Source organism: Festucalex cinctus, chromosome 19, assembly GCF_051991245.1.
Source record: "Festucalex cinctus isolate MCC-2025b chromosome 19, RoL_Fcin_1.0, whole genome shotgun sequence".
Taxonomy (NCBI): Eukaryota; Metazoa; Chordata; class Actinopteri; order Syngnathiformes; family Syngnathidae; genus Festucalex; species Festucalex cinctus.
The window spans coordinates 8,372,626-8,384,699 of NC_135429.1; the positions used below are offsets into that span (position 1 = coordinate 8,372,626).

Here is a 12,074-nt window from a genome sequence, read left to right on the forward strand (position 1 = left end):
GAGTCATATTTTAACTGAAGCTGACACTGGTGTTTCATGTCTGGAAAATGTGAGTAATGCTTGTTTGACAAATCATCTCTGATGTAGTGTAGGCTTTGTTTAATCAAGCTATGATGCATTAAAATGAGCTTGCGCTGTACATGGAACAGATGGGAGCGCATCCATCCTTCGTGTTCCCGACCCTTTAATCTCATTGGCGTTAAATAACCAGGGATACACGTGACCACTTCAAATGGCTCAAACGTATAACGAATACGAACATAGTGGGAATGTTTGGATTTTAATGTAGCCATGTGAATGAATTTGAATGATTTGATGAATTATTCAGGGAAATGTAAATGTCACTATTCGTTGTATCAACACACAAAAACAATACATCCAATGAATACTTTAAAAACACACACACACAACCCCCCCCCCCCCCCCCCCCACACACACACACACAAAATGAATTTAGTATGAAAATTAGAGCTGTCAAACGATTAAATTTTTTAATCAGATTAATCACATCTTAGAATTTTGATTAATCATGATTAATCACTGACTTAAAAAGGCTCTTTTTTCCCCCCCAACATATTTTGCCCGCTAAATTTAAAGCGCACCTGATATGTGTTAATTTTTTTCAACATTTAATGTTATGAGGATGACTTCAATAATTTATATCCACTACACACGCTCATCCTGCTTTTTCTAATCAATTAATTATTTGCATGATTTAAATTGGGGGAAAAAAATGATCTACGGCATATGTAAACATATGTAGTAAACATAACAACATGCATTAGCTATTATTGCTCAAACTCCAACAGCTACCTTTTAATGTAACCATTCGCTGTCAGCTAATAAGGATCATCTGCGGTCAAAATTAATAGTGTGATTAATCTGTGATAATACAATGATTAATGTGATAATTTTTTGTTATTAATTAATTAGTTAACGCTTTAATTAAAAAAATAAAAAAATAAAAAAATATATTGCTACACAAAAATAAGAAATACAATAAATACATCTAAAATTACTATAATTATTAGGCCTATTTTTTTAAAAAAAATAAGAAAATAAAAATAAAATTAATTACAAATCAACTGAAATATTGCAGGCCTTTTATTGTTTTAATATTGCTGATTATGGTTTCTTTTTTTTTTTTTTTTTTTACTTGGTTTGAGGAAATATTCCAATACTTTGAGATGGGATATTTGAGTTTTCTTAAGCTGTAAGCCATAATCAGCAATATTAAAATAATAAAAGGCTTGCAATATTTCAGTTGATTTGTAATGGCATTTTTGTTTATGTAAGGAGCAAGCGGTTCAGAAAATGGATGGATAATTGCATTACAGAAAATAATGGACTTTATCACAATATTCTAATTTTCTGAGACAGTCCTGTATATATATATTTCAAAGTCATTTCACAACATGACTATTTAGAGGCACACTTTGCCTCGTGTGCACGTGCATGTGCGTACTTGTAACGTTACTCATTTGTGGGGACATGAATCAGTTTACATAACGCGCCTGCCTTCTGGACACATTGTCAGGGTAAAGGATGGTCCAGGGACACATACATCAAATTGTGATGTCATCGAAAGACGTGCGTTTGTGCTTGCAGCAACATACGCACAGTTGCTACAACATTAGGCACACTTGCACCAAGATTTAGGGGTGTGTAGACTTTTTATATCCACCACTGTACCTGACCGGTAATCACATGCAGAGGAACTGCACAAAAACAACAGCTACTGTGAGTTTCCTGTCAAATTAATAGTGATGCTGCCATCTTGTGTTTCATCTGTGTAGGTAAACAAAAGGCAACGCCATACCGTTCACATGTGTCGAGATCCGGTCCTCGAGGGCCAGAGCACTGCATGTTTTCTCGGCTTCTCGACTCCAACGCACCTGATCAGGATAATTATCAGGCTCCTGCAGAGCTTGCTGATGAGCTTAAATATGAATCAGCTGTGTTGAAAATGGGGGGGGGGGAACATGTAGAATGCGGCGGTTTAAAAAAAACAAACAAAAAACCAAAACAAAAACAACGACAAAACCAGAAGACAAAACAACAATGTATGGTATGTTAAAATGACCATTTACCATAAAGCTTAAAAAAAAAAAAAAAAAAAAAAAAAAAAAAAAAAGTATTGTGAACTCTCTCTGGGCTGAGTCAGTGCGTCCTCCAAAATACTTACACAGTGCTCCTCCTGGGGAAACAACAATTTTGAGCATTTAGGCAGTTGGGGTAAAATTAATATTTACTTATATAGTGTGATCATTGAGATTAATAATCTCTTTTCCAAGAGCGACCTGGCTACGGGGGCAACAGACACACAATAAACACAATTTAAAAGAGAACACGATACGCACATTATGCATCATTCTAAACAATATATACACAATCCTAATCATTATATCAATCAATCAACGAGTTCGTCCATACTCATGGGGCTAAAATGATGATTCCAGCGTTTTCATTTTTATCTCCTGTATTTATTTATTTGTTTGTTTTTCAAATGAGATTATCTTTGATGAGTTTATAAATGGCAGCACATGCCCGTATGTATTGTGTACATACTTTTTCTCATCAAACTATTCAATTCAGTGTATTCTGTCATATGTTGTCCCCCCTTAAAATGCATGCGTCCTTCTTGCCAGCCCATAAATATTTTTCTAGATCCACCCCTGAGCTACAAAGAGTTGCTTGCTGTAATTATAACTTTACTACTTTGTTAGCCAAGGTGAATGATAGTGTTCCGGTTTACGTACTTTCGGTTCGATCTCCGTCGTAAATATAGGAAGGAATCCGGAATATTGGGTTTTAAATTTAATTACCTTGCACTTCACTAAACTCCGACTAGGGGGCAGGCTGAGATTACTGATGTATCGCCACGACACACCTCACCCATGTATTAGCCTAGATTGTACTGTATTGTAAATTGATATGAAGAATATTGGGTTATATGATTATTTATGTGCATAAAGACTTTAGTTTTTAATGTAGATTGTAATTTATTTTCTGAGGACGAAAATATTGACACAAGTGTCTTCCAGAGGACCACTGGCATGCAGGTTTTGGATGTTCCCCTTCTCCAACACACCAGAAGCTCATCAGCAAGCTCTGCATAATCCTGATAATGACCCTGTTCATTGGAAACAGGTGTGTTGGATCAGGGAAACATCCCAAACCTGCAGGACTGAGGCTCTCGGTTGGTTCGGAAACCAATGTAATAGGATGTTGTAAAATGTTGCATCACGGTATAAAAATAATATATATATTTTTAAAAAATCTCTATCAGGTTTTATATAACATTTGAACAAAAGAAATGGCACGTCCCAAATTATTCACAACTTTCTCAAAAAGCTTGTCCTTCTAGTGTGCCAAAGTTTTCCTACAAGTGAGTAATATTACATGGACCTTAATTTAATGAATACTAATTGAGGATATTCAATAAATGCTCAAACGTCTTTCGTTGAACGTGAGACTGACCTCCGTTTTATTGTCCACTAGGGCTCGCTTCTCATAATTGTGATCACCTGGCCACCAAGCGTCCGGTAGCCGTCGAGCAGGTGACAAGGTTTACGCAACAATATATTATCCATCCATTTTCTTGACCGCTTATTCCTCACAAGGGTCGCGGGGGCTGCTGGCGCCTATCTCAGCTGGCACTGGGCAGTAGGCGGGGGACACCCTGGACTGGTTGCCAATCAATCGCAGGGCACACAGAGACGAACAACCATCCACACGCACACGCACACGCACACCTAGGGACAATTCGGAGCGCCCAATTAACCTGCCATGCATGTCTTTGGAATGTGGGAGGAGACCGGAGTACCCGGAGAAGACCCACGCGGGCACGGGGAGAACATGCAAACTCCACCCAGGAAGGTCCGAGCCTGGACTCGAACCGGAGACCTCAGAACTGGGAAGCGGACGTGCTAACCACTCGACTACCGTGCCTCCCACAATATATTATATTTCTTGAATTATTTTACTACATATAATAATCTGAAATACGAAAACGTAATCAAAACAAAGAAAAAAAACAAAGCAAAACAATCATTAGTTAACGTTTTGAGTTTTCCCACAGAGTTTACTGGCATGAACAGCTGGTGTGAAGCGCAGGTTAAAACTTAAGTTTCTCTCTTCTTTGGTGCAAAATCATCAATATAATCATGCGATATAATACTGACAATGGCAAGTCCAGAGAGACGCTCAACCTATAGAAATGTCTAATTGTCAATAGTATGTTCTATGCAGCCCCACTAGTCTAAACATGGCATATTATGTATTAAACAGTGAAAATCCATCCGTTTTTTCTCAGGGGTAGCCATTTTGTGACTTGTTGTTGATAGAAAAATACTCTCAGGACTCTGAACAACCAATCAGGGCTCAACTCTTTCAAGAAGCTGTGGCGTAATTGGTCGTCATCTGAGTCTGAGCAACTGTGATGTCATTTTCAGTCGACGGCAAGTAGCAAAATGGCCGCAGCTGAGAGGGATTCAATATATGTATATATATATATATATGTATATATATATATATATATATATATATATATATATATATATATATATATATATATACAGCATTAGACTCATAAAGGGCAGCACATACAAAACATTATTTTGTTTTAATAAATAAAAAGGGTTGACTTGATGGAGGATTTGTTTATACTCGTGTGTGTTGGCTCTCATTTTGTCATTAGATTGAGCTTTCTTCTTTCTGTGCCAGCGATGCTCTCGATTCATTTGAACGTTTTATTCTTCTGGGCCCTTCTTCCCCCCCATTGGACTCAATTTGCCGAGACCGAGGTGGCGAGGCGAGCGCTGTTTTTAGTCAGTGACGGACTGTGAAGTTATTTATATCCCCGAGCTGAAGCAATTGGACTTCCATGTCGCCCATTACTGCTGCACATATTCCCTCACAGCGCTTCCAGGCAGGCGCGCTCTGTCGAGTGCTCTCAAATGATTCCGCAGTCACAAGTTGCACTAGAGAAGTCAGAAAGGCCTCCAAAGGGGCAAGCATTTGAACATGACACTCAAGACACTTTAGCCTGCTCTTTAATTTCAGTCGTGTGCCGTTTGCTATCAACGGTTTCATCAAGGATGAATTGCGAACATTTCCAGGTTTTTTTTTTTTTTTTTTAAAACACCCACAAGAAGTTCATCCATCCGTTTTCTATTGAGCTGGTCCTCATTGGTCAGCTGACTTGGAGAGAGCTTTTTTTTGGTCACATGTATGTGTCAACATGCTGGGATGACGGCACACTGCAATATTTATTTTCCTGGAAAATAAAGCCACTCATAAATCAGTCACGCTGAGGCACAGGCACAGCGCGTTCGGCAGCACAAGGCAAACAATGGTGCTCACGGCTGTAACAAACAAATCGCATTGTTCGCAAGCGGTGCTTTTGAATGCAACAGATTCCCTCCTGGAAATGTGTGAACACAACTGTATTGAAATTTGTGGTGAATAGAAAATAAGGGTGCTTACCTTTGAATGTGACAGCCAAGAAATAATTTCCCGCGTAAGGTAAACATGTGAAATGATTCATTCTAGTCACGATGCGCGGCTGAAGTATAATCTAGCATAGCTAATTTTCACAATTGCATTTCATTCAAGTAGAACAATAGCCTGTTTTGTCCAACTCATCTTCTTGAGGGTCTACTGTGGGTTTTCCGCTCAGTCTTGTTCAAGCATTTTGGATCAAAAATTTTTTTAGAATCAACAATGCTCTCGCTAATCATAAATAATAATGATATTTTTTTTAAAAACTGTCTGTGGACGTGCCATTATTAAAACAAATCCCACTCCTATAATGAATGTCTTTGCCCAGCTTGGCTGGGTGAAGATCCAGAGCCACTTTCAAGTCCAAGCTGAAGTCTGGCCAAGACTACACAGAAACCCCGGTACTAGGGATGTAACGGTATCCAAACATCACGATATGATATTATCACGATATGAAGGTCACGATACGATAATTATCACGATATTGTGGGGGGGGGGGTTGGCAAAATTTAAAAAATGATCACAATATTGTAAAAAAAAACAAAAAAAAAAGACTCATACTAAAAAAAAAAAGCACAATATTGTGCTTTTGTACATAACAAATGCATATAAACCACCTACAATCTCTTATAACAATATTGAGGCACCTACTTGCGAATGCAAGCACACATTTATTGATTCACAAGCAAATATTAGGTTAACCTTCATCTTACAATTAGCATAGATTTTAAACATAGAAGGCCAAAACATCCCTAATGAAAATTAAATTGCACTAATAAACTAGCCACTAGAGGGTGCTAGAACTGCACAAATGGAAATCAACCTGACTTTTAACAGATGTGTTCCTTTTAAATATTGTGAACATGACGATGACGATATTGTGGCAGTTTTAATTTCACGATATTGCCCTTATCGTTACATCCCAATCCGGTACATGCTTAAATATTCATTTTGGAGCTGTTTGTATTTTGCATGTGCCACTAATTGGGTTATTGTTTAATTTTGCAGCTTGGTGATGAAGCACTGTCCCAATGAAGGGGAAAAAAAACACAAAGGAAAGGGGTTCCAGCACCACGGTTTAGGTCTGTTTTTCTTTACCTGGACCTGGGACTTTAGTCAAGGTAGAGGGAATTATGACCAGTTCACTATGGCTCATGCCCATTTAACGTGAGTTTTAATGTGATTGATTAATTATAAAAACAGTCATACTCGTTAGTAGTTTTTTTTCTTACTTTCCCACTTGAAAAAAAAAAAAAATCCCATTTGATTGCACAGGTCATAGGTCACATTAATGGTGGGCAAAAAGTGATTCACCCTGGTCTTTTTTTTTTTTTCTTCACAAAAACCTGGCTTTTTTTTTTTTACATAGGTGTGTAGACTTTTTATATGCATTAGAAAAGATTATTTTGATAAACTTACATTACATATTTGGACTGTGAAAAATATACGCAAACAAATGTGAATCAACAATTGCAAGGCATGGTACATTATATACAAATATTTAATGACTAACAAAAGGATGTGTCAGCATAGGGACATGAAAACACACACAGTGCAGCTGGTTTGCCTCCAGTGGAGATTTAGAAAAAGCAACAATCTACGTTTCTTCTCGAGCCAGCGACTCTGTGAAACGGCATACTAAGACTAATTCATTCACATTCAAACTACCTGTCATTGTGGGAACTTGTTGGCATGGTGACGCAATAGGCTAGCCTAACATCCAACCGCGAGCAAACTGGCTCACAGAGCTGACTTGGTTTAAATATACATTGCATGGACAAAAGTTTGACATCTACAGGAAGCTAAATGGAAGAAAATATGATGCTTTTACTCTTCTGACAAGTCTTTCTACAAGATTGTGGATTGTAGGAATGTTCCACATTAAATTATATATTATACCTTGATAGTCTAAAACGGAATGGTAAAGAAGCTGATTCAAGATTAAGAGGAATTTGCTATTTTATTGATTTATTTTTATTGTTTTTAAGAAACCACAGTGCTCATGAATCGCAACTAGAGACAGAAGGTGTGATTTTTGTTGTTTTTGAAATTATTATTGTGGGATATCAAATTCTAGAATATTCAATATATCAAAAAAAAAAAAAAAAAGTCCATCCATCCTTTGCTAACAAAACTAGCAAACAGAATCAAATATGGCACCTCTGTTAGCTGAAGGATTCAGAAGTGATGCGGAATTAGCAACAATTAAAAAAAAACAAAAAACGAGTAAAACCAACAATAACGTTTAGTGCTATAGTAATACACTAGTGAGATAGCGGTCGTGGCTAAGGTTGCTAATGCTATCTTAACATTGGTAGCACTACATTCTCTGTAGCCACTCGATAGGGGTGAGTGATTTTTTTTTCAGTCTCAAGTGGCAAAATTGTGATATGCAACATGGCAGTGTGACGAGAAAAAAAATGTTGAAGAACTCCAAATGTGGGGGGGGGAGTGAAATGCACTAATGTGATTGATATTCCCACAAAATGGCTGCCACTATTCCAAAATGTGAAAGGGTTCATTTTGAGCTTCCACACGTTTTAGCTGAACAGTTCACAAGTCCTAACTAAAATTGGCGATTGACGGTTAAGTCTGACTGAAGGCTTGGGTAAACGTCTCCAAAATTAATTGGCGTGTCTGCTTTTGTCCATAGAGTGTATACTATTTATAGCGCCGCCTTTGCTGAAGCATAAGGCTCTTGTGAAGCACGCTGCTCGCAACACCGCCATGGATAATTAGCGCCACGCTACTTGGGTATAAACGGATGACTGCTCCTTGAGAGCGGCAGCGATATACACGAGTAAACATCTCTCCTCTGAGGTACTCGGCACCCCTCGGAGAGCCGTCTTCTATACTCGTCCGCCGACATCGGACCATAGTGCCATCTGTACAATTTGTTGTCCGATGTGACGCGGGGGCCTCCGCTAATAATGACTTGTACATCCAGAGCAATGCTCGCTTAATGCCACTTTGTGTATTGACTCTAGTATTTTTATTTATTTATTTTTGTTTTACCCAACAGCACTCAAGGCATGACGTTGCCTTGTGACAGGGATCGGGTCATCTCGGTGTGGACAAAGTAGGTCTTCAGTTCCCCTTTGCCCTTCACGTTGATGATGCCGCGACACGAGCACATGTAGCCTAGCGTGGATAAGATCTCGCTCGTCTCCTCCGTCACCTGCACCAACACATAAAAAAGAAAAAAAAGGTAAAAAAAAAAAAAATACAATCTATTGAAAACTAGTTGTGTACTTCTGTCCACTAGTATGTAGTATGCCTGAGGAAGGTGCAGTAGTAAAAAGACCATCTTACTAGTGACATTTTTTTCCACTAGTAAAATGACAAAGGCGCACTAGTAGAATGAGTATGTCTTACTTGTGACCCCCCCCCCAAAAAAACCCCGACATTTCTACACACTAGTGGAATTACTTTCTTACTTGTGTTGTTTTTCTAACGTATGAAGTTTCTGCGCACTAGTAAAATTAGTGGGGTGTGGTAATAAAAAGAACCACTATGTCTTGTGACCCCCCCCCCGACCACATCTTTCAAACTGGTAGAATGACTAGAATGTCTTACTAGTGACATTTTTCCACTGCCTTCCACCACTGTGTGACATAAAACGAAGACCGTGTACTCGTAAAAAGATTGTCTTACTAGTGATGTTTTTTCAACCTCTGTATAACCTATTTGTGCACTACTAGCACAGCTTTCTTACTTGTACTTGGACACGTCTGCGTACTAGTAGAGTGAGTATCGCTTACTACTGATGTGTTTTCCACAACTGCATGACATGTACACTTATAGTCTGACTAAATGTCACTAGTGAGTCCTTACTGTGCCTCACTAGTGACATGTAGTTATTCTACTTCGACTAATAAGCAGAAACGTCATAAAATAGTGGAAGGAAGTAGTGTGTGTGTGTGTGTGGGGGGGGGGAATAACTAAATAAGACATTCTAGAGAGGACAAAGAGCATACTAGTATGTACACAGTTCAGCCACTAGTAGGAATGTGAATAAATAAAAATAAAAAAAACTATATAATTTTTTTTCTCCAAGAGAGGCTTCCACCTGAATTTTTCCGAGAACCCCCGTGGTCTCCATCCTGCTGGCCACATTCACGCTGTTCCCCCAGATGTCGTACTGCGGCTTCTGTGCCCCGATGACCCCTGCGATGACCGGCCCGTGATTTATCCCTTGACACACGAAAAACACACAAATCAATAGGCCACACGTAAGAAACCGATTGTCTGCTCTCACCGACCGATTCTGAGCCGGAAGTCATTGAAGGAATGTTTGTTGATGACGTCGAGCTTCCCGACCAGCGCGAAGGCAAACTCCACCATGCTGCCGATGTGCATGTACTGTCGGTCATGTTCCTGTCGCAGAAAAGTCAAATAACCCTATAAAGCCAAACGTATCATATTCAATTTATACATTTTGAGCCCTCTATTTGATGAGTATAATATTTTTTTCCCCATTAAAACCCTGATGTATATGATGTGACACGTGCATTGCAAAGATACTCCATTAGAGGGCAGTATCACTCAGCTGATGGCTTAGATTGCCCCAATTGAGAAAGGAGAGACACCTATACTTATTAATAGTGGGAAATGTGCTTTCTGATTTTTGGAAATACAAATATATTTGATATGTCTGTTTATCTTTATATTTTTGACAGTTATAAATGTACCAATTTAAAAGCATTGTGGCTTGATGTATCAAATATGACACAAATCAAATGTCATATTTGGAAGCTGATTTAAAAAAAAAAAATGTTTTTTTTGTTTGTTCAAAAGGACCAATAAATACTCTATTTACAAAGAATCAGAATTTTCTCTCATATATTTCAATGCTTTATGCTTTGGAGGGTATATAATATATTGTAATTATAAATATAAATGGATAGAAGACAAAAAAAAATCTAATTAAACAATGACTTCAATGTGTTCATCATGAGCAAAGTGGGGTGTAAAAGCATGCCTGTGCGCACTCTGGTCCCGGCGTCAAATTGAGTCCGGTGGCCGCCATGTAGGTACTCCCAATGGTCTTAATCTTCTCCACGCCACTGAACTTTGGCTTGGAAAGCAGCTAAGGACACGAGAGCGGTGGCGGGAGTCGGGTTAAAGCGTGTCACATGACGTGATCATAAACAGGAAGTGGCACGACACCGCCGTGTTTCCCCTGGCACTCGTACCACGACAAGAATCTGGCGGGAAAACGGGTTACCTCGTCAAAGTCTGCTATGATCTCATTGAGGAGACGCAGGCATTCGAGTCCTTCCTTGTTGACGTCCGACTCGGTGTAAAACTCCTTGAAGTCCGGGATGGAGGCGAACATCACGCACACCGAGTCGTACGACTGATGGTAAAGGTCCTGAAATAAAACATTTCAACTTAAGCGCACCTTTGAAACACTTTGCAGTTGCTTGAACAGTGACAATCCGCTGGTAAATCATGCCCCCTTAACTCATTGACTCCCAGCCATTTTCATTGAAGAAACCCCCTTTTGACAGTTTTCGCAAGGCCCACAGAATATTGTGTTCTATTGCTATCAACGCATGTAACCTACATAAAGAAAGATTAGAGTTTCTGCTTTCATCAAGAAAAAAAAAGTATATTTGTATTGGTTTCCATTTAGACTATAGCTAAGTTTCATCAATATTCACGTTCCTGGTGAAAACATTGACGAACAGAGCTTGTTGCAACATGGCCCTGGCAATCTCTTATATGCTGCTGCCACCTGCTGGCCGTGTGACTACCATTGCTTTAAGCCACATCTTCATGTCAGAAGTTGCATCAAAGCCTTCTGTATGCTCTTGCAAAAAAACAAAACAAAACAAAACAAAACAAAACAACAAAAAATGTCTAAACACGTTTTTGGGAGTGAATGACAAAGTATTAAAACGTTTTTACACGTTTTTGGGCTTGAATTAGTTTTTAAAAAAAAGTGTAATTGACTAAAGTACAAGAATGAATGAAGCTACGCAAGTCATTTTAACATTAATTCTTTACCACCAAGATGCCCCCAAAAACATCCACGGTTAGGTGAATTTGCATAACTGTTAATATGCATGTTCACCGATTAAAAACAAACAAAAAACTAAAAACAAACAATCACTTAAAAAGCCACAAAATAGTGAGGGAGTGAAAGATGAACCCTGATATAGTGGGGGAACACTGTAGTGGCACGAGTGCACAGGCTCCCTCTAGTGGAAGGCAAAAGAATCGCTGAATGAAATAATATTTCAAACATGGAAAATAATCAAACGTAGAGCTGTGCAATTAATCAAAATGCAATTGTAAATTTCAAATATTACACTCCACAATTAAAAAATTTGCATAATCCTAAACAAAAATAATGAGTTCTTTAAGTGAATATAGTTTGCACATTTTATTTTTATTTTTTTAAATCACTATTTTAATAAATCTTGTTTGGTCCAAAAAAACCCATGTAAAATATTTACAGTGTTTTAAAGAAATGTATTTGTCTTAATTATTTTTTTACGTTTAAACATTTTCTTGTTTTGCACCAAAAAACAAATGATCGTCCTAATCGTGATTTGAATTATTAC

The 12,074-nt window shown here is 38.3% G+C and overlaps 1 protein-coding gene across 3 annotated transcripts in view; it reads right to left on the reverse strand.

The window, feature by feature from the left end:
* Positions 1-6,985: 6,985 nt before the first annotated feature.
* Positions 6,986-12,074, reverse strand: part of LOC144007313 (adenylate cyclase type 2-like) — a 40,123-nt gene continuing 35,034 nt past the window's right edge. For 2 of the 3 annotated variants that reach the window (XM_077506840.1, XM_077506841.1), the window contains exons 21-25: positions 10,730-10,876; positions 10,484-10,591; positions 9,765-9,879; positions 9,572-9,696; positions 6,986-8,680 (exon numbers count right to left, since the gene is read on the reverse strand). In XM_077506840.1, the coding sequence (XP_077362966.1) occupies positions 8,528-8,680; positions 9,572-9,696; positions 9,765-9,879; positions 10,484-10,591; positions 10,730-10,876 (648 nt within the window). In that variant the 3' untranslated portion in view covers positions 6,986-8,527. Of the gene's footprint in view, positions 8,681-9,571; positions 9,697-9,764; positions 9,880-10,483; positions 10,592-10,729; positions 10,877-12,074 lie in introns of those variants that run through there. The other variant, XM_077506842.1, reaches the window with a different exon arrangement.